We start from the raw sequence: 23,924 nt of genomic DNA on the forward strand, positions 1-23,924 counted from the left end.
AAATCCCCTGGGTGGCTTTTACACATTACATTACACATTACATGGTTCGCACATGTGGATACGTCAATTAAGTTATGTCTGTATCATAGTTCCATCAATTTAAACTTGCCAACATCAAAAACATATTCAATTCAAGCTTTAGTCAAGATTTGAGCAAACTTCATATTGCTACTGGAGGAGGAATCTGCCAATAAGATATTGAGATATTCTAAGACATAGAAAAGATTCATTAGCGATGTGACAATATTATTTTGTCCCATATGTAATTAAGCTCGGAATAGTTGTTTTGCCATGATTCCCAACTTCCAGCCTTTCCAAACAAACAGAAACCCACTTTTCATATCTACCCTTGAGGATTCTGATAGAAGAATGAGCGGTGTGTGGGATGTGGGAGGGACAGCATATTCTCTCCACAGACACATCTCAGCAGGTAGGAAAACAACAGCTGAATTGATTTGGATTATACAGTGCTGCTTCTTCTGATTGTGTCAACTTTATAAAGTGCTACATGTTGGAAATAAGCCTCCCATGCAGGCACACAATTCAGCAGCCCATTAAAGTAGGGTGGGCCACATTCACCTCGAAAACAACATACTCCCTGCCATGGAAACCCCGCCGTGTTGTCCATTGTGGCTGTTCTTTTTTTAGACAAGTATTTTTTTTTCATTTCCTGTTCACTACCACAGATAATTACTCACTAGACAGAGCAATAACCACTCTCCCCCCCCTCTCTTTTCTGAGAGGTTTCCCAGGCAACCTCAAGCTGCTCGTCCACTTGCATTTGCACCCTAATGTCTTTTATGTTTTATTTTGAGGTTTTGAATCTTTTTGAAAAACAAAGCGATCTACGTCAGAGCTGTCACTATGGGAACAGCAGGCGTGGTGTAGACAAGCCACTCGGACCATTTTTCAAACAAACAACCCAATACCCTTTAACCAAAGGATGCCTTCATCCAATCAATGCTTCGTAGACAACAGGTGTAGACTAACAGTGAAATCAAATCAAATCACATTTTATTTGTCAAATACACATGGTTAGCAGATGTTAATGCGAGTGTAGCGAAATGCTTGTGTTTCTAGTTCCGACAATGCAGTAATAACCAACGAGTAATCTAGCTAACAATTCCAAAACTACTACCTTATACATACAAGTGTAAAGGGATAAAGAATATGTACATAAAGATATATGAATGAGTGATGGTACAGAGAGGCATATGAAAGATGCAGTAGATGGTATTGAGTACAGTATATACATATGAGATGAGTATGTAAACAAAGTGGCATAGTTTAAAGTGGCTAGTGATACATGTATTACATAAAGATGCAGTAGATGATATAGAGTACAGTATATACGTATACATATGAGATAAATAATGTAGGGTATGTAAACATTATATTAAGTAGCATTGTTTAAAGTGACTAGTGAAACAGAAACCCACTTTTCATATCTACCCTTTACATCAATTCCCATCAATTCCCATTATTAAAGTGGCTGGAGTTGAGTCAGTGTGTTGGCAGCAGCCACTCAATGTTAGTGGTGGCTGTTTAACAGTCTGATGGCCTTGAGATAGAAGCTGTTTTTCAGTCTCTCGGTCCCAGCTTTGATGCACCTGTACTGACCTCGCCTTCTGGATGATAGCGGGGTGAACAGGCAGTGGCTCGGGTGATTGTTGTCCTTGATGATCTTTATTGCCTTCCTGTGACATTGGGTGGTGTAGGTGTCCTGGAGGGCAGGTAGTTTGACCCCGGTGATGCGTTGTGCAGACCTCACTACCCTCTGGAGAGCCTTATGGTTGTGGGCGGAGCAGTTGCCGAACCAGGCGGTGATACAGCCCGACAGGATGCTCTCGATTGTGCATCTGCAGAAGTTTGTGAGTGCTTTTGGTGACAAGCCGAATTTCTTCAGCTTCCTGAGGTTGAAGAGGCACTGCTGCGCCTTCTTCACGATGCTGTCTGTGTGGGTGGACCAATTCAGTTTGTCTGTGATGTGTACGCCGAGGAACTTAAAACTTACTACCCTCTCCACTACTGTTCCATCGATGTGGATAGGGGGGTGTTCCCTCTGCGGTTTCCTGAAGTACACAATCATCTCATTAGTTTTGTTGACGTTGATTGTGAGGTTATTTTCCTGACACCACACTCCGATGGCCCTCACCTCCTCCCTGTAGGCCGTCTCGGCGTTGTTGGTAATCAAGCCTACCACTGTTGTGTCGTCCGCAAACTTGATGATTGAGTTGGAGGCGTGCGTGGCCACGCAGTCGTGGGTGAACAGGGAGTACAGGAGAGGGCTCAGAACGCACCCTTGTGGGGCCCCAGTGTTGAGGATCAGCGGGGTGGAGATGTTGTTACCTACCCTCACCACCTGGGGGCGGCCCGTCAGGAAGTCCAGTACCCAGTTGCACAGGGCGCGGTCGAGACCCAGGGTCTCGAGCTTGATGACGAGTTTGGAGGGTACTATGGTGTTAAATGCCGAGCTGTAGTCGATGAACAGCATTCTCAGATACAGTGCCTTGCGAAAGTATTCGGCCCCCTTGAACTTTGCGACCTTTTGCCACATTTCAGGCTTCAAACATAAAGATATAAAACTGTATTTTTTGTGAAGAATCAACAACAAGTGGGACACAATCATGAAGTGGAACGACATTTATTGGATATTTCAAACTTTTTTAACAAATCAAAAACTGAAAAATTGGGCGTGCAAAATTATTCAGCCACTTTACTTTCAGTGCAGCAAACTCTCTCCAGAAGTTCAGTGAGGATCTCTGAATGATCCAATGTTGACCTAAATGACTAATGATGATAAATACAATCCACCTGTGTGTAATCAAGTCTCTGTATAAATGCACCTGCACTGTGATAGTCTCCATCGATGTGGATAGGGGGGTGTTCCCTCTGCTGTTTCCTGAAGTCCACAATCATCTCATTAGTTTTGTTGACGTTGATTGTGAGGTTATTTTCCTGACACCACACTCCGATGGCCCTCACCTCCTCCCTGTAGGCCGTCTCGTCGTCTCAATTTTTTCACGGCCTTGTGAATGTTAACCTGTTTAAAGGTCTTGTGAGGTCACACTGCTGGTGCTCTCATACATGGTTCAGTGTTGTTTGCCTTGAAGCAATAATACCCCTTCTGTCAGGATTTGGCCAGGGTTGTTCCGGTTTTTGGTCACTAGATGCCCCCATTGTGCTTTTTGACCTTTTGCTTTCCCTTGATCCCCATTATTATTTGCACCTGTGCCTCGTTTCCCCTGATTGTATTTAAACCCTTAGTTTCCCTCAGTTCTTTGCTCTGTGCTCCCTATTATTCTGTGTACTCTTGTTGATCCCGGTGGACGCTCTTGTGGAATTCTGTTTTTTGTTCTTGTTTATTTATTTTTGAGTATCTTTTGAGGCTTTTTATGCTTTACCTACCACCTTGTTGATTTACCTTTTTGTCTTGGAGGATTACCTTGTGGATTACCTTGTTCTTGTTCTTGTGTCAGCAAATCAGCATTCAGGGCTCGAACCACCCATTTTATAATTCATTGTATGACATCATACGTTGTACAAATAATGGATTAAAGTTATTGCCAACAATGTATCGTAACAATTGAACCGCTAATCAACAGCAAATCAAATAGAAGTCTATGCAGAATGCAATATTCTTTCTTGCCCCCAAAAATATATTAACTTATGAGATGAACAATACTCAAGAGCAAACAAAAAAACATTTTTAGAAAGCACAATGTGTTACTGGCTGGAAGCAAAAGTTTGATCAAAAACAAGACAAAAAAAACACAAAAACAAAAAACACAAAAAAATACTAAAGAGTATATTTTTCTCTCTCGCTATCTCTTTGCAATCCAGCTGAAAACTTTTGTTGTTTTTTCTTATCAACCAACTGACATATCTGGGTCTGTCTGGTAGTAATCTAGACTTCATAGTGGATGCTGGAGTAATTGGAAACATGTCCTGCTTCTGTTTGATTTTCTGGCCAGCCCAGAACAAAATAGCAATTGCATAATCCTGTAATAGGTTTATAGATTGATAATGGTGTGCTGGTCTTTAATTTGTGCTGCTCCTCAGCAAGTGATGCTTACATTTAAATCAGATTTATTCAGTTGTTGTTTAAACAAAATAGCTAGAATATTCTGTCAGTTTGCGTCACATCTCAGGACTGTGTTCAACATGATGCAAACAGCCTCTACAATGCCTCTCCATCTGTAGCATGTATGTGCACTATGTGTGTTCCGCAACAGAGATGTCAGTCTCTCTCTCTGTGTGTGTGTGTGTGTGTGTGTGTGTGTGTGTGTGTGTGTGTGTGTGTGTGTGTGTGTGTGTGTGTGTGTGTGTGTGTGTGTGTGTGTGTGTGTGTGTGTGTGTGTGTGTGTGCACGTGTGTGTGCACGCACGCGTGCGTGTATTTTGTATTTATTAAGATCCCCAATCATATGCTGCCGAGGCAGCGGCTTCTCTTCCTGGGGACCAAATAGGAAACAACACAACAAATAAAATACATAATATACATAAACATACATAGCACTACATTTACATTACAATTGAACCATTCAGCAGACGCTCCCATCCAGAGCAACCCACAGCTAGTGTTCATTCATGTTAAGATAGCCAGGTGACAAAACCACATATCACAGTCATATACCAACCACATATCACACACAAACTACAATGCAAACTACAATACAAAATACAATGCAAAATACAATGCAAACTACAATGCAAAATACAATGCAAACTACGATACAAAATACAAGGCAAACTACAATGCAAACTACAATACAAACTACAATACAAACTACAATGCAAACTACAATACAAACTACAATACAAAATACAATGCAAAATACAATGCAAACTACAATACAAAATACCATGCAAACTGCAATACAAACTACAATACAAAATACAATGCAAACTACAATGCAAAATACAATGCAAAATACAATGCAAACTACAATACAAACTACAATGCAAAATACAATGCAAACTACAATGCAAAATACAATGCAAAATACAATGCAAAATGCAATGCAAACTACGATACAAAATACAACGCAAACTACAATACAAAATACAATACAAAATACAATGCAAACTACAATACAAAATACAATGCAAAATACAATACAAAATACAATGCAAAATACAATGCAAAATACAATGCAAACTACAATACAAAATACAATGCAAAATACAATACAAAATACAATACAAAATACAATGCAAAATACAATGCAAACTACAATACAAAATGCATAACATTTCTGTGTCTCTCCACAGTCCCCGTCGTGCCTAAAGGTGTTTTTTAAATCTGGTTTTATTGCTAGCTTGAGTTACCTGGGGTGGCAGAGAGTTTCTTTTAGTCATGGCTCTATTTAATACTGTGTGTTTTCCAGACCCTGTTCTGGACCTGGGGACTGTGAAGACACCTCTGGCTGCATGTCTTGTGTGATACCGATGAGTGTCCGAACTGTGTGCCAATTACTTTAACAGACAGTTTGATACCTTCAGCACATCAACACCTCACACAAAGACCAATAGTGATGCAGTCAATCTCTTTTCAACATTGTGTGTGTGTGTCTTTCTTTTGCTTGCATGTAGATGTGTGTGCGTTGCCTGAGCGCGCGTGTGTGTGGGTGCATATGTGCATGTATGTGTATCAGGAAGGGGAGTTCTTCTTGACTTACATTAAGCTAATTATGTAAACCTCCTTTATCCACATGTGATTCTTTGTTGATACGAAATACAGCTCCGGGGGATTAAAACACCATATCTGTTTGTACCGTGTAGACAAATAAGACAGCAGATGAGACAAAGGGGGTGATTCCACAGGACAATATGAAAAAAATGCAGAATCCATGTAAATCCAAAACGAAGGATGAGGAAGGGGGATCTTCAAAGGAGAGTAATCCCTGGTCATGCGGTGCATGTTGTTGTCTGACAGAACACGATAACCTCATCTCTCTCTCTCTCTCTCTCTCTCTCTCTCCAGAAGTCAAAGGAAAGGAAAGGCTGCTCTAACAAGCCAGAGAGTCTGTCTGACTGTCCCTCTAAGGACGACGAACAGCCTGAAGTAAAGAGATTTTAAAAACCAAAACCAGAAATAGCCTGTTACACTGCATTCGGAAAGTATTCAGACCCCTTGACTTGTTCCACATTTTGTTACTTACCAACCTTATTCTATAATGGATGAAATAAAAGTTTTTCCTCATCAATCTACACACAAAGCCTCATAATGACAAAACAAAAGCAGGTTATTAGAAATGTTTGCACATTTATAAAACATGAAAACAAATATTTACATACAGTGGCAAGAAAAAGTATGTGAACCCTTTGGAATTATCTATTATCCTATTATTTCTGCATAAATTGGTCATAAAATTAGATCTGATCTTCATCTAAGCCACAACAACAGACCAACACATTCTCCTTGAACTGTCTATATTGAAAACATAATTTAAACATTCACAGTGTAGGTTGGAAAAAGTATGTGCACCCATAGGCTAATGACTTCTCCAAAAGCTAATTGGAGTCAAGAGTCAGCTAACCTGGAGTACAATCATTGAGGTGAGATTGGTTAGAGCTGCCCTGCCCTCTAAAACAACACTGACAAAATTTGAGTTAGCTATTTACAAGAAGCATTGCCTGATGTGAACCATGCCTCGAACAAAAGAGATCTCAGAACACCCAAGATTAAGGATTGTTGACTTGCGTAAAGCTAGAAAGGGTTACAAAATTATCTCTAAAAGCCTTGATGTTCGTCAGTCCATGGTAAAACAAATGTTCTAATAATGGAGAAAGTTCAGCACTGTTGCTACTTTCCTTAGGAGTGGCCATCCTGCAAATATGACTGCAAGAGCACAGAGCAGAATGCTCAATGAGGTTAAAACCTCTCTAGGCTAGGGGGCGGTATTTTCACGTCCGGATGAAAAGTGTGCCCAAAGTAAACTGCCTGCTACTCAGGCCCAGAAGCTAGGATATGTATAGAAAACACTCTGGATAGAAAACACTCTGAAGTTTCTAAAACTGTTTGAATGATGTCCGTGAGTATAACAGAACTTTGGCAGGCGAAACCCCGAGGACAAACCATCCAGGAATTTTTTGTTTGTTGAAGTGACAGTGTTTTCAATGTGTTTTTTATGTGGATCGAGATTTCAAGGATCTTGCTTGCAGTTCCCATCGCTTCCACTGGATGTCAACAGTCTTAGAAATTGGTTAATATTTTTCATTTGTGTAATGAAGAAATAGGGCTGTTCAGAATGAGTGTCGAGTCTAGTGTTCTGTTGTGGTTGGGGCGCCCGACCTGAAAGCTCGCTCCACTTTGTTTTTATTCACTATTGGACGCAGTTTATCCCGTTTTAAATTTGATTGATTATTTCCGTTAAAAAAATACGTAAAGATGTATTTGGAAAGTTGTTTGACATGTTTGTACAAAGATTACAGGTAATTTATTGGATATTTGTCATGTTGCGCGAGTTGAAACCAGTGTTTTTCTGGTTCAAACGCGCCAAAAAAATGGACATTTTGGAGATATAACAACGGAATTAATCGAACAAAAGGACCATTTGTGATGTTAAGGGAACATATTGGAGTGCCAACAGAAGAAGCTCTTCAAAGGTAAGGCATGAATTATATCGTTATTTCTAAGTTTTGTGTCGCGCCTGGCAGGATGAAATATTATTGTCCGTGTTTGTTTGATGGAGTGCTGTCCTCAGATAATAGCATGGTTTGCTTTCACAGTAGAGACTTTTTAAAATCTGAAATGGTGGCTGGATTAACAAGAAGTAAAGCTTTAATTTGGTGTATTGCACTTGTGATTGTATGAAAGTTAAATATTTCTAATAATTTAATTTGAATTTGGAGCTCTGCCATTTCACCGGATGCTGTCAAATCGATCCTGTTAACGGGATTTGATCCCTAATAAGTTTTAAGAAGAATCCTAGTGTCAGCTAAAGACTTACAGAAATCTCTGGAACATGCTAACATCTCTGTTGATGAGTCTATGATACGTAAAACAATAAACAAGAATGGTGTGGGGGGGACGCCACGGGTGAAGCCACTGCTGTCCAAAAATACCATTGCTGCACGTCTGAAGTTCGCAAAAGAGCATCTGGAAGTTCCACAGCGCCGCTGGCAAAATCTTCTCTGGAGAGATGAAACTAAAGTTGAGTTGTTTAGAAGGAACTAACACTATGTGTATAGAAAAAAATGGCACAGCACACAATATCTAAACATCATCCCAACTGTAAAGTATGGTGAAGGGAGCATCATGGTTAGGAGCTGCTTTGCTGCCTCAGGGCCTGGACAGCTTGCTATCATTGATGGAAATTATTTCTCAAGTTTAAGAAGACATTTAGCAGGAGAATGTAAGGCTATCTGTCTGCCAATTGAAGATCAACCAAAGTTGTGTGATGCAGCAGGACAACGACACAAAACGACCCAAGTAAAACAAAAACAGAATGGCTTCAACAGAAGAAAATACGCCTTCTGGAGTGGCCCAGTCAGAGTCCTGACCTCACCCCGATTGAGATGCTTTAGCATGACCTCAAGAGAGCAGTTCCCACCAAACATCCAAAAAATATTGCTGAACTGAAACAGTTTTGTAAAGAGGAATGGTCCAAAATGCCTCCTGACCGCAGGTCTGATCCGCAACTACAGAAAATGTTTGGTTGAGGTTATTGCTGCCAAACCAGTTAATTAAATCCAAGGGTTCACATAATTTTCCACCCTGCACTGTGAATGTTTACACAGTGTGTTCAATAAAGACATGAAAACGTATAATTGTAATTATTATTATTATACATTTAAGCAGACTGTGTTAGTCTATTGTTGTGACTTAGATGAAGATCAGATAACATTTTATGACCCATTTATGCAGAAGTCCAGGCAATTCCAAAGGGTTCACATACTTTTTCTTGCCACTGTAAGTATTCAGACCCTTTGCTGCGAGACTCGACATTGAGCTCAGGTGCATCTTGTTTCCATTGATCATCCTTGAAATGTTTCTACCTGTGGTAAATTCAATTGATTGGACATGATTTGGAAAGGCACACACCTGTCTATATAAGGTCCCACAGTTGACAGTTGGGGGAGAAGGATCTTGGTCAGGGAGGTGACCAAGAACCCAATGGTCACTCTGACAGAGCTCCAGAGCTGACAGAGTTCCTCTGTGGAGATGAAAGAACATTCCAGAAGGACAACCATTCCTGCAGCACTCCACCAATCAGGCCTTTATGGTAGTGGCCAGACGGAAGACACTCCTCAGTAAAAAGCACATGACAGCATGCTTGGAGTTTGCCAAAAGGCACATAAAGGACTCTCAGACCATGAGAAACAAGATTCTTTGGTCTGATGAAAACAAGATTGAACTATTTGGCTTAAATGCAAAGTACCACATCTGGAGGAAACCTAGCACCATCCCTAAGGTGAAGCATGGTGGTGGCAGCATCATGCTGTGGGGATGTTTTTCAGCGGCAGGGACTGGCAGATTAATCAGAATCGAGGGAAAGATGAATGGAGCACAGAGAGATCCTTGATGAAAACCTGCTCCAGAGCGCTCAAGACCTCAGACTGCGGTGAAGGTTCACCTTTCAACAGGACAACGACCCTAACCACACAGCCAAGACAACGCAGCAGTTGCTTTGGGACAAGTCTCTGAATGTCCGTGAGTGGCCCAGCCAGAGCCCGGACTTGAACCCGATCAAACATCAGAGACCTGAAAATAGTTGTGCAGGAACGCTTCCCATCCAACCTGACAGAGCTTGAGAGGATCTGCAAAGACGAATGGGAGAAACTCCCCAAATACAGGTGTGCCAAGCTTGTAGCATCATACGCAAGAAGACTCGAGGCTGTAATCGCTGCCAACGGTGCTTCAACAAAGTACTGAGTAAAGGATCTGAATACTTATGTAAATGTGATATTTTAGTTTTTGCTTTGTCATTATGGGGTGTTGTGTGTAGTATGATCAGGGATGGGAAGGTTACTTTCTAAATGTAATCCCTTACAGTTACTAGTTACCTGTCCAAAATTGTAATCAGTAACGGAACCTTTTGATTACCTAAACTCAGTAATGTAATTTAGAGGCATTAGAAGAAGACAAAAATATATGTTACCAATTGAATGATATCTATTGCAGGATAAATCAATGTTAAAGTTTACATAGCTGGCCATATATGGATGTTACATTTTTCTTTATGGGTTGGTTATGTATACTTCTTCTAACCCATCACCTTCTACTACATTAAATTATATCTTTACATTAATATATAGAATTTAAAGTTCAAAAATTGATGAAGCAGCTACAGATTACCTCTTTAAGTCTATCAAACGTGTGCGAGCTTGAGCAAGTGTTCATCAGGCCTATGGATAAAAAAATGATGAGCATGAATTAGATTGAGCAATAAAAGCCCCATTTGTATTCCATAGGCTGGGATCAACGCACTCGGCAGCTGTTGCAGCTGTTGCAAGAGTGCATTTTTCACTGGCTGCCCCTGGTTTCAAAAACAATGATTGATCACACAAAGTTCAAAAACATCCAAACATCCTTACTGAATTTCAAAGTAATCCTCAAAAGTATCTGTAGTCCGATTACAATGTTTTTGTGGGTCACATAACGGATTACTGTTTTTGTAATCCCTTACATGTAACGTAATCCGTTACGCCCCAACCCTGTTTTGTCATTATGGGGTAGTGTGTGTAGTATGATGAGGGGAAAAAAACAATTGAATCCATTTTAGAATAAGACTGTAATGTAACAAAATGTGGAAAAAGTCAAAGGGGTCTGAATACTTTCTGTATGCACTGCATATGGCACATACAGTAGTTTCTCTGTATTGCACCTTGGTTGCCATCTGGGTTTGGTTTTGTTCCAACAACACACATTTCACCTTTCTTGTCAGGGGCATACAGGGCTATATATACTGCACCAAACAGGACCAGGTATGAGTAGAGTGACAGAAATCAGAGTGGCAGAGACCAACAATCTCAGCAGACCAACCTGGACTCATGGGTAGATGTAACATAGTAAATGAAAATCCAGGACACTCAAATTAGCATGATGTGTTACATTTGGTATGGAATGTATTAAATTTGTGTATGTCCATCATCCATTTTGTATGATACGAATTACAATTCATATGAAATGTTATGAATTGCAATTAGTATGATATGCTACTAATTGCAATTCTTACAACATGTTACGAATTTGAAATATGTATGTTACGAATTCCAATTTGTTGTTGCTAACGTTAGCTAGGTGGCCAGGTGGCTAGCTAGGCTAAGGGTTAAGGTTAGGGTTGAGGTTACGACTTAGGTTAATGTGTTAAGGTTACGGTTAGGGGAAGTGTTAGCTAACATGCTAAATAGTTACAATGTAGCTAAAAAGTAGTAAGTAGTAGCAAAGTTGCTAATTAGCTAAAATTCTAAAATAGTCCGTGATGAGATTTGAACACACAACCTTTGGATTGCTATACGTTTGATGATATACAGTTACCCATCCATCCCGATCAACCACCTTCTTTTTGTTTTATCCTGAAGTAACCTTCTGTCTTATGTAACATACCATACAAATTTGAGTTTGTCGAATTTCATTTACTATGTTATGCCTAGTCTGTGAGACCAGGCTGACAGACATCCAGATATTCTGTCTCTTGAACCCAAGTCAATATTATGAAGCAGGAAGCAGCCTCACTAGTCTTTCTCCTTGTCTCCCTGAGGGATATAGGAACCTCCTAGCATGAACACAGATGTACACTGCTAGATAAGTGTTTCCTAGCTCAGATGAGCAGGATGATATTGTCACACTAACTTTGCGCAATCTAAAACCCTTTATGCTTATTCAGAGTGTTTGATGACAAAGTCTGTGACGCTCTCTACAATTAACTCAAATTAGCATATATTTTACATTTGGCAATCTCAGACGAACATAAAATCAACAGGAACAGACAGTGACCAATTGCAAAAAACTTGTCCAAGAGCAGAAAATAACAGTCCTCAATCCTCACAAAGATAAAACAGTTTCTCCTAAGCTATTTATCTAATTTAGCCACATTCTACGGATGTCAGATTGGTATGATAGAGTGGTGCAATGCGAATGCTAGCCTCCACGTGCCTCGCGGGGACACTCAGAATTGAAAATCTCTCTTCTTCAATTCTGTATGCCCCAGCCAGGCCTGTGGAGGCTCCCATTAGCATTGCACTACTCTATCATACCTGTGGTGCGATGCATCATCACCAACAAGCTCATCTCGAACAGCTCTGTAGCCAAACAGGGTCCTCTTCTAACAGAGAGAGCACTTTGTGATTTATCACAAGCACTCCCATTGATCGGAACTAGTAGAGGGCTGGACAAAAGACCCAACTTGTTTTGGTCCATGGTGAGTGCTGCAAGGCACGGTCCAATCAGAGCAAATAACCTGTGGCAAGATTTATTTTATTGGATCAAAAGCATATTTTCTCTCCTTAGTTACTGTAGCCCTTAGTTACTGTAGCCCAGAATAGGCTTTATACCTAATAATCATTATCATTAAGTTAATTAAATTAATTGATTGATTGGTTTTCTTTCTCTGTCCAGGTGGCCGGTTGGACAACAGCAGCCATGTGATTGGGGGGTGGCAAAGAGCAAAGAATGTCCAGGAGGTTCAGCTAAAGCAGCCCTGCAGTGAGAATCTCCCCCTCTGGCGCCTGTTCTTCATGAGGACCCGAAGATGACTGTCACCAGCCGGCAGTCCTTGAATGTCCTGACAGTCATCTTTCTCCTGCTGTCCACTGCAGGTCAGTGCAATTTTATACACCTTTTTGCTATGGTGTGTGTGTGTGTGTTAAAGTATATAGTCTCTTCCCACAGTCGCCTGTGAGTCTAGCAAGTGAGACTGGTGTATGACTGTCAGGGAACAGTATGCTGCCTGGTAAAACATCGATGTTGATTACTGTAACTAATCTGCATTTGTGATACGGTATGTCGGTAACTGTAATGCACATTATAAAACAACCTGAGGTTTAATAGTATGCAAAGAACTTTATTTTGGTTTATAGTCTTTCAGCTCACACGTTGAGGTTGTAAACGGAACATAAGAGCCAACCTGTTTACTGTAGTATCCTAAAATTGGATAGGTGTTAATGTAACTAACAACATGGCAATATTTACGACAGAGCCCTAACCAGATCCAGCTGTTTTCCCTCTAGTAAGGATCAGACTGCCTTCCCCCTGGGCCTGCTTCACCTTTAAGTCTTGCATCATTAGAGGACTTTATGGTCCACTTCCAATGCTTAGTTGCTCTGTGTCATTGCCAATTCACCCTCTTTATAATCGCAGACCCCTCCTTTATACCCCTCCTTTAAATAAAGGTTAAATAAATAGAATAACATATATATCCCGTGGTTTATGAGATCAGCTATAGGATCAGAATACCAGAACTGGATTTTGATGACATGATTTTGGCTGGATGGCAGGAAGCTTGGCCCCAGTGATGTACTGGGCCGTTCGCACCTTCCTCTGTAGCGCCTTACGGTCAGATGCCGGTCATATTGAGAGGGGGTCAAATACTTATTTCCCTGCAAATCAATTTATAACATTTTTAAATGCATTTTTCTGGATTTTTTTTGTTATTCTGTCTCTCACTGTTCAAATAAACTTACCATTAAAATTATGGACTGATCATTTCTTTGTCAGTGGGCAAACGTACAAAATCAGCAGGGGATCAAATACTTTTTTCCCTCACTGTAGGTGTTCCTCCAGGTGAGAATGGGCAGTGTGGAGTGTGAATGAGATTGCGTCATCTGTGGATCTGTTGAAGCGGTATGCGAATGGGAGTGGGTCTAGGGTGTCCGGGAGGATGCTGTTGATTTGAGCCATGACCAGCCTTTCAAAGCACTTCATGGCTACCGACGTGAGTGCCATGGGGCGGTAATCATTTAGGCAGGTTACCATCACTTCCTTGGGCACAGGGACTATGGTGGACTGCTTGAAACATGTAGGTATCACAGACTCGGTCAGGGAGAGGTTGAAAATGTCAGTGAAGACCCTCGACAGTTGGTCCGCGCATGCGAGAGCGTTATCACACAGTCATCCAGAACAGCTGGTGCTCTTGTACATGCTTCAGTGTTGCTTGCCTTGATGTGAGCATAAAAGGCATTGAGCTCGTCTGGCAGGCTCGCATCACTGGGCTGCTCACGTCTGGGGTTCCCTTTGTAGTCCATAATAGTTTTCAAGCCCTGCCACATCCAACGAGCGTCAGAGCCGGTGTAATAGGTTTCAATCTTAATCCTTTATTGGTGCTTTGCTTGTTTGATGGTTCGTCTGAGGGCATAGCGGGATTTCTTATAAGCGTCCGGATTAGTCTCCCGCTCCATGAAAGCGGCAGCTCTAGCCTTAAGCTCGATGCAGATGTTGCATGTAATCCATGGCTTCTGGTTGGGATATGTATATACAGTCACTGTGGGGACGACGTCATCGATGCACTTATTGATGAAGCTGCTGACTGAGGTGGTGGATTCCTCAATGCCATTGGATGAATCCCGGAACATATTCCAGTCTGTGCTAGTGAAACAGTCCTGTAGTGTAGCATCTGTGTCATCTGACCACTTCCGTATTGACCGAGTCACTGGTAATTCCTGCTTTAGTTTTTGCTTGTAAGCAGGAGGATAGAATTATGGTCAGATTTGCCAAATGGAGGGCGGGAGAGTGCTTTGTATGCATCTTTGTGCGTGGAGTAAAGGTGGTCTAGGATTTTTTTTCTCCCATGGTTGCACATGTGAAATGCTGGTAAAAATTTGGTAAAACTGATATATGTTTGCCTGCATTAAAGTTCCCGGCCACTAGGAGCGCTGCTTCTGGGTGAGCATTTTCTTCTTTGCTTATGGCCTTTTACAGTTGGTTGAGAGTGGTCTTAGTGCCAGCTTCATTTTGTGGTGGTAAATATAAAATAAATAATGGCTACGAATAATACAGATGATAAATATCTTGGTAGATAATGTGGTCTGCAGCTTCTCATAAGGGACTCTACCTCAGGCGAGCAATACCTCGAGACTTCTATAATATTAGACATCGCTCACCAGCTGTTATTGACAAAAAGACACGTCTTACTCATCTTACCAGAGGTAGCATCTCTGTTCTGCTGTTGCATGGAAAATCCCTCTAGCTCTATAATGTCCGTATCTTTGTTCAGCGGCATCTCGCTGACACATAAGATGTTACCGTTTTTAATGTCTCGTTGGTAAGATAATCTTCATAGTAGGTCATCAATTTTATTTTCCAATGATTGCACGTTAGCGGGGAAGAATGGAAGGCATTGGGAGTTTACTCGGTTGCCTCAGGATTCTCAGAAGGATCCTCGATCTGCGTCCCCTTTCCCGGCATCTTTTCTTCACGCCAAAGGCGTGGATCTGGGCCTGTTCCTGTGAAAGCCGGATAACCTTCTCATCGGACTTGTTAAAGGAAAAGGTTTCTTCCAGTCCGCTGTGAGTAATTGCTTTTCTGATGTCCAGAAGTTATTTTATGTAACATTATTTACACAATAAGTTAATTAATAAGTTACACAAAACGCAAACAAAATCAGCCATGTTCTTCGGTGCCATCATAACTACTGTTATGAATGTTTACCAGCGTGCATCCATCTGAGTGAGAGTGTCTCTCCATACTATTAAACCTCAAGCTTCCTCACTCCCCATTCTACTTCCCTGTTCAGCATGGATACAGAAGCCTGAAAGTTTCAGAGAGTCGGAGGGAAGCCAATTCAAGCGATTTAGCCAATAAGCCAGCCAGTCAGCCAGTCATTCAGACGGCCCTGAGTGAGGCACTGTCCCAAGTTCATTAGACCTGAGAGTGTTCTCCTCTTTCAAATGGCCAATATGTTCCTGATGGGCCTGCTCAGCCGACATGGGATTAGAAAATACTTTTACCATCAGTGGCAGAAATGTACAACAATCCCCTCCCTCCCCTTCCCCCTTCTAACTAAATCCCATAAGGAACATTATTTCCCCTCTTAGCAGTGGAATTGTCTTGGCTCCATCGTGGAGAGGAAGTGCTCATAGTCTTAATACAGAGACATGACCTTGTTCCAGTTCTGCTCCTCTGCCATTGTTTCTACAGGCAACACCCATTCCATATTGCCAGAAGGGCAATCTATCCCCAGCTATGCTATGGAGGACGTGTTTACCTCGTGTTATCAATGGTAATAAAAATGTGAAAGGATGCCAAATTGCCAGACCTGATTGGTTTTGATAGCGTCTGTCTAACAAGTAGTTTTGTTTTGGTCCACAGTGACATATGAGACAACTGTGATGAGCCCTGTAAATCTAGACTCATTATCTCTGCTCTGTTGCTCTGACAGATAGGTAATTGGTGATCATCTACAATGAGTCCAGGCTACCAAATGATGTTTCCATGACTCCCATCACAGAGAAACCCCTCTCTGGTTGCCAGAATCAGAGATGAATAAATGTCTGTTGATTTCTGCTTGGTTTTGCATAATTTGCACCGCAATAGAAATCACAAGCTAAATAATCTTCGTTATATATATTTTTTATTATTATATAATTCTCCTTTTTTCAGGTCAACATCATAAACAAATTGTAGATATGTGCATACATTTGAATTCTAAAATGAAACAAGGTAAAATATGACATTATCAACAAACACCAAAACAAAACAAAAACATGCAAAAACAATAAGAATGATACATTCCCTTTCAGTTCTCTGCTCTTAATTTTTCATTAATTTATCATTTTCCTTACATGCCTTTAATAATTTGACTGTTGCAAAATGCGTGGCTGTAGTATGTAAATTATCAAATACCCCTACCAGAGTATAGAGGCCTTACAATAAAAATAACAAAACTATTATTTTATAGAAGAAAGCAACCAGGGTCCGCTTGACCCGTAGATTCATATAATTCTTATATTGACACTTCTTAGGGTCTGCAAGATTAGGGGAAGAGATAGCAAAAAGAGGTCCCATATTGTATAGAAATCGCCTTCCTTGTTCCTAAATATAGCACCATTTTTTTTCCAGTGGTAACATTTTAAAGATCCCACAACACCACTGATTTATTGTTGGTGGCTGGTCTTTTATCCAGTTAAGGAGAAGGCATTTGCTTGTCACAAAGAGTACATTTTTAAGAAGTATTGAGCTGTGCTAAGGTAAGTGAGGGCCTGTTCCCGATAACACCCAAAACAAATAGCCATGGTCCATTCTTCTAGAATATATGAACATGTCCTCCAGCTCCATTTTGAAATTTTCCCAGAACATTTTAATTAATGGGCAAGTCCAAAGCAGGAAAGCTGAATCATGATGGTCTCAATCACCATAATCCATTTATCAGATTTGTAAAGTAATTCTAGAAAATATTTTACCTCACAGGAGTGCTTGCCAAGAAGACAGTAGCTTCATCGTCTGACTGTCTTTCTCTTCTCCACAGCTCTATCAGCTCATTTCAGAGTGTGTGAACCATACTCCGACCACAAGGGGCGCTATCACTTTGGTTTCCACTGCCCTCGCCTTTCTGACAACAAGACCTACATGTTCTGCTGTCACCACAACAACACTGCCTTCAAGTACTGCTGCAACGAGACTGAGTTCCAGACGGTCATGCAGGTCAACCTGACCACCACCACAGACGGCTTCAAACACAAGTGAGTCATATTCAGGTTTTAGTAGTGGATATATAGAGTAGTACTTTTCCTTATCTGTTAGTAAGCTAATTATTGTGATTCTATGATACGGTTTAATGTTATTATAAAATGGTACTGACACTAGATTGAGTAAATATCTAAAGAACATGTCAAAAGTTTATCTGTAAGGAAACGACCAACAGTTTCATACTCAAGATTTAGACATTTCAAAGACTTTTGCGCAGAGAAAAAAAGCCCTGGCCTTTAAATGTTAGTGATTGATAAGCTGTTGGCTCCCTCGACAATATCCCACTCATTGAAACCATTTGCCTGGTGCTCAAAGGGCACGTTGACATTGATCTTCTCCTACTGTATAGAGAGAATCACAACCAAAGTAAAAGTCCTAGAGGAGGTGCTCCAACAATAATGTTATTTGTACCGCATACAGGGTAAAGTATTGCATTCTTCCCAACCCAAACAAAACATTATCCCATTCCACTAACTTTTCAAGCTTTTTTTTATTATATGAAAGCAAGCTTTGCTTTTATACTTACAACCACCAGGCTTGATTGAGCTGTTTTGTTTTGTAGTAATGTGGTGCCTGCCTGTACTTCCTTAAACTTTTATTTTAACAATACATTCAATGAAAAATAAATGTATTTTTGGGCAAATATAAAAACAGGAGGTGGTGTGTTCGACACAGTCACTAATATAGATACTGTACAGAGGTCTATAGAGCCTGTCTGCATTCCTGATTTCTGTAACCATTAGCTTACCTGTGTAATATTAACATAAACTCAGAACCAGTTGTTTTTTAAACATGGTCCTGTTTTATCAATTGATGTGCTGAACAGTTCATTACCTCTGTCAAATTACTGTGTAGTTCAGATATATGCGTGTAATTGTATTTTAGCAATAAAGATGATGACGCTTCAATAATATACATTTACATTAGGCCTATGTCTAAAGATACTTACAGCCTAATGTCAAAAGTTTGGACACACCTACTCATTCAAGGGTTTTTCTTTACTTTTAATATTTTCTACATTGACATCAAAACTATGAAAAAACACATATGGATCATGTCGTAACCAAAAAAGTGTTAAACAAATCAAAATATATTTTAAATGTTAGATTCTTCAAAGTAGCCATCCTTTGCCTTGATGACAGCTTTTCACACTCTTGCCATTTCATCAACCAGCTTCATGAGGAATGCTTTTCCAACAGTCTTGAAGGAGTTCCCATATATGCTGAGCACTGCTTTTCCTTCACTTTGCGGTCCAACTCATCCCAAACCATCTCTATTGAGTTGAGGTCAGGTGATTGTGGAGGCCAGGTCATCTGATGCAGCACTCGATCACTCTACTTCTTGGTCAAATAGCCCTTACACAGTCTGGAGGTGTGTTTTGAGTCATTGTCCTTTTGAAAAGCAAATTATAGTCCCACTAAGTGCAAACCAGACGGGATGGCGTATCACTGCAGAATGCTTTGGTAGCCATGCCGGTTAAGCGTGCCCTAAAATTTAAATTAATCACTGACAGTGTCACCAGCAAAGCACCATCACACCTCCTCCTCCACGCTTCACGGTGGGAACCACACATGCAGAGATCATCCGTTCACCTACTCTGCGTCTAACAAAAATCTCCAAATTGCACTCCTCAGACCAAAGACAGATTTCCACCAGTCTAATGTCCATTGCTCGTGTTTCTTGGCCCAAGCAAGTCTCTTCTTATTGTTGGTGTCCTTTAGTATTGGTTTCTATGCAGCAATTCGACCATGAAGGTCTGATTCACTCAGTCTCTTCTGAACAGTTGATGTTGAGATGTGTCTGTTACTTGAACTCTGTGAAGCATTTATTTGGGCTGCAATTTCTGAGGCTGGTGACTCTAATGAGCTGATCCTCTGCCGCAGAGGTAACTCTGGGTCTTCCTTTCCTGTGGTGGTCCGCATGAGTGCCAGTTTCATCATAGCGCTTGATGGTTTTTGCAACTGCATTTGAAAAAACTTTCAATGTTCTTGAAATGTTCCACATTGACTGATGTTCATGACCTAAAGTAATGATGGAATGTTGTTTCTCTTTGCTTATTTGAGCTGTTCTTGCCATAATATAGACTTGGTCTTTTACCAAATAGGGCTCTCTTCTGTATACCACCCCTATCTTGTCAAAACACAACTGATTGGCTCAAAAGCATTAAGAAGGAAAGAAATTAACAGGCAAACCTGTTAATTGAAACGACCTCATGAAGCTGGTTGAGAGAATGCTAAGAGTGTGTAAAGCTGTCCATAAGATTTCATATGTGTTATTTCATAGGTTTGAAGACTTCACTACTATTCTAAAATGTAGAAAATAGTCAAATGCAGAAAACCCCTTGAATGAGTAGGTGTGTCAAAACTTTTGACTGGTCCTGTATATATACATCATTTTAATAGCAGTAAAGTCCATTATCCCTCTGAAGAGTATGAATTAAGCTGTTTGAATCAACCTGCCTACACATTATTGGAAATACAAAAGACCAAAAATAGCTACTGTAGTAGGTCAAAGCTGTGTGCTGGAAAACATTGGTGGAGTACGTATTGGGGTGCTCATGTCAATTTCCTTTCTTTTTCTGCTTTAGACCAATGCCTACTTCTCACTTAAAACTTGGCTTTTACACTGGACGTCGATTATACATTATACATTGTAGTACAGTAAAACACAGTGTGACCAAAAGTGACCAAAAAAACGAAAATATACTCTGAGATTTCTTAAATCTCTTAGAAAAAGGACAGACCATAGCTGCAAGAAGTAGTTTGGGGGTGGTGGCGCTACAGATTTTTTTTTTTTACAGGACTAGTTAAGGCCCAGTGTGGGAAAAAAAACACTAAATGTGTTTGAGTATTTACCAGCGTTTGTAACTTGAGTCTGATAATTATCTGTACAAAACAGTTATTTGATAATAATTGTGGAATATTAAAATACTTGTTTGATACAGTAAAAGTTGGAAGTTTACATACACCATAAGCAAATACATTTAAAAAAAAATCCCTGTCTTCGGTCAGCTAGGATCACCATTTTCTTTTAAGAATGTGAAATGTCAGAATAATAGTAGAGAGAATTATTTATTTCATCACATTCCCAGTGGGTCAGAAGTTTACATACACTCAATGAGTATTTGGTAGCATTGCCTTTAAATTGTTTAACTGGGTCAAATGTTTTGGGTTGCCTTCCACACGCTTCCCACAATTTTGGCCCATTCATCCTGACAGAGCTGGTGTAACTGAGTCAGGTTTGTAGGCCTCCTTGCTCGCACACGCTTTTTCAGTTGTGCCCACACATTTTCTATAGGATTGAGGTCAGGGCTTTGTGATGGCCACTCCTATACCTTGACTTTGTCGTCCTTAAGCCATTTTGACAAAACTTTGGCAGTATACTTGTGGTCATTGTCCATTTTGAAGACCCATTTGCGTCCAGGCTTTAACTTCCTGACTGATGTCTTGAGATGTTGCTTCAATATATCCACATAATTTTCCATCCTCATTATGCCATCTATTTTGTGAAGTACACCAGTCCCTCCTGCAGCAAAGCACCCCCACAACATGATGCTGCCACCCCCGTGCTTCACGGTTGGGATGGTGTTCTTTGTCTCGCAAGCCTCCCCCTTTTTCCTCCAAACATAACAATGGTCATTATGGCCAAACAGTTCTAATTTTGTTTCATCAGACCAGAGGACATTTCCCCAAAAAGTATGATCTTTGTCCCCATGTGCAGTTGCAAACCGTAGTCTGGCTTTTCATGGCGGTTTTGTAACAGTGGCTTCTTCCTTGCTGAGCGGCATTTCAGGTTATGTCGATATAGGACACGTTTTACTGTGGATATAGATACTTTTGTACCTGTTTCCTCCAGCGTCTTCACAAGGTCCTTTACTGTTGTTCTGGGATTGATTTGCACTTTTCGCACCAAAGTATGTTCATATCTAGGAGACAGAACACGTCTCCTTCCTGAGCGGTATGATGGCTTCGTGGTCCCATGGTGTTTATACTTGCATACTATTGTTTGTACAGATGAACGTGGTACCTTGAGGTGTTTGGAAATTGCTCCCAAGGATGAACCAGACTTGTGGAGGTCAGCAATTATTTTTCTGAGGTCTTGGCTGATTTCTTTAGATTTTCCCATGATGTCAAGCAAAGAGGCACTGAGTTTGAAGGTAGGCCTTGAAATACATCCACAGGTACACCTCCAATTGACTCAAATAATGTCAAATAGCCTATCAGAAGCTTCTAAAGCCATGACATCATTTTCTGGAGTTGTCCAAGCTGTTTAAAGGCACAGTCAACATAGTGTATGTAAACTTCTGACCCACTGGAATTGTGATAGAGTGAATTATAATTTATATAATCTGTCTTTAAACAATTGTTGGAAAAATTACTTGTGTCTTGCACAAAGTAGATGTCCTAACCGATTTGCCAAAAGTATAGTTTGTTAACAAGAAATTTGTGGAATGGTTGAAAATGAGTTTTAATCAACCTAAGTGTATGTAAACTTCTCACTTCAACTGTGTATGTTTTCCAGTTTCTTGAAATACTTTGTAAATGCAACTTATTTCTACATGAAAATTGAAATGGTCTATTCGTTCCTTTTCCATTTTAGTAGACATTCTTATCTAGAGCAACTTACAGGAGTGAGGGCATACTTTTTCATACTGGTCCCCCGTGGGAATCAAACCCACAACCATAGCATTGCAGTAGTAAAGTCCAAATTCAATATTTTATCAAATAATACAAAAATAATTACATTTGTTAGTTTAATAGAACCACACATCCCAACGGCTTAGACTTTTAGAGGTAAAACCCCCCAAAAACAAACAGTTGATGTATTGAAAACCGTTTCATTTTATCACACAGCTAACCAAATTACCAAGCATGCCATTTTCTTTTGACATCGGACAGGTTGCGCAAGCAAACTATCATTATGATGTGATTTTACCTGGATGCTTCGTGTCCAACCTGCCCCCCAGTTACTTTTTACTTGTGGATGGCGACTTCAGGTTTTCGGGAACACATCGAAAAGTAACTTGACTCTGTGTTGACCAGTCATTGCAAATTTGGATTATAATGACCAGAAGAAAATGTAATTGACAAAGGAGCACACTGAATTACTGCATAAGGTAAGGGCTAGAATTAGCACTGGATCTCTGGCATGTGCATGTGTTATAAATTAGCAGCGTGGCAGTTTATCTAAAGTTCCCAAAGTTTGGTGTATCTAACTAGCTATAATAGAAGCCAAGGAAGTTCTCGAGTTCATTTTTTGTTGCTCTGATTACACATGAGTGTCCAGGTCAGCAGTTTACTTCAGTTTACTTCTTTATGAAAAACCTTGGCAGGGTCGTGTTTCAGAGGACGCATGGCTCTCGACTTTTCGCCTCTCCCGATTCCGTATGAAAAAGGGGTAAAAGTACACACAAAAAAATACAAAATAAGGTCACCTCGTTTTAATTGGATGTCTAGAATTTGAGCTAGGTTTGGGGCAAAATTTGTCTAATGACCATATAATACTAATGTCACGTCAAATGTCCGGTATAGTGGTTCTTGGTAGAGAGATAACGTAAACTCACGTAAACTCGTACATCGCCTTGGTCCGTACAATTGACCTTATTGTAGCGCCCCAAAAACGTAATACTTCCAGATCATCTGTAATGTCAATACCATTGTAAAGCACAATTTCTCCCCTTTCCAACAGAATCAATTACATGACCTAAACGCTGCCCGCTTCTGCATAATTCAAGCAGGCAATGAACCCCGTCGGGTCTTTTTTTAAATGTCGGGTGGGGAAGCGAAACTAGATAATTCTAAATAATAATTATCTCTAATGTCGTGTGGGAAAATAGCTTTTTTCACTCGATCTGTCCAACTTATCACCTTATCGCCTCTAAAATGTAAATAAAACACTATAAAGAGTTTATATAATGTGTCATTACATACCTATTTGAATTTGAATCGGGTTGTTAGGGCGGTGCTAAAGTGATCTTAGAAGTAAACAGCGGCTTTGAGAATGATGATCTCATCCCCCCGTCACTGCCCATTTTTTATTTTTAACCTCTTGATACTCCCCATCCCAGATCCGGGATTGTGAATAAAGCCTCAGGCTCATTAGCATAACGCAACGTTAACGATTTCTGAAAATCGCAAATAAAATGAAAATAATGCGCCTGCTCTCAAGCTTAGCCTTTTCTTAACAACACTGTCATCTCAGATTTTCAAAATATGCTTTTGAACCATAGCAAATCAATCATTTGTATAAGAGTATTGCAAGCTAGCTTAGCATTTTGCGTAGCATTTAGCACGCAA

General features: G+C 40.3%; 1 protein-coding gene across 3 annotated transcripts in view; it reads left to right on the plus strand.

The window, feature by feature from the left end:
- The window catches only part of shisal1b (shisa like 1b), a 59,285-nt gene that overhangs the window by 20,799 nt on the left and 14,562 nt on the right, over positions 1-23,924 (plus strand). The window contains exons 2-4 of one of the 3 annotated variants that reach the window (XM_064930237.1): positions 5,986-6,066; positions 12,565-12,764; positions 17,408-17,621. In XM_064930237.1, the coding sequence (XP_064786309.1) occupies positions 12,698-12,764; positions 17,408-17,621 (281 nt within the window). In that variant the 5' untranslated portion in view covers positions 5,986-6,066; positions 12,565-12,697. Of the gene's footprint in view, positions 1-5,985; positions 6,067-12,564; positions 12,765-16,094; positions 16,163-17,407; positions 17,622-23,924 lie in introns of those variants that run through there. The other 2 variants (XM_064930238.1, XM_064930239.1) reach the window with 2 other exon arrangements.

Source organism: Oncorhynchus masou, chromosome 22 (genome assembly GCF_036934945.1).
Source record: "Oncorhynchus masou masou isolate Uvic2021 chromosome 22, UVic_Omas_1.1, whole genome shotgun sequence".
NCBI classification, from domain to species: Eukaryota; Metazoa; Chordata; class Actinopteri; order Salmoniformes; family Salmonidae; genus Oncorhynchus; species Oncorhynchus masou.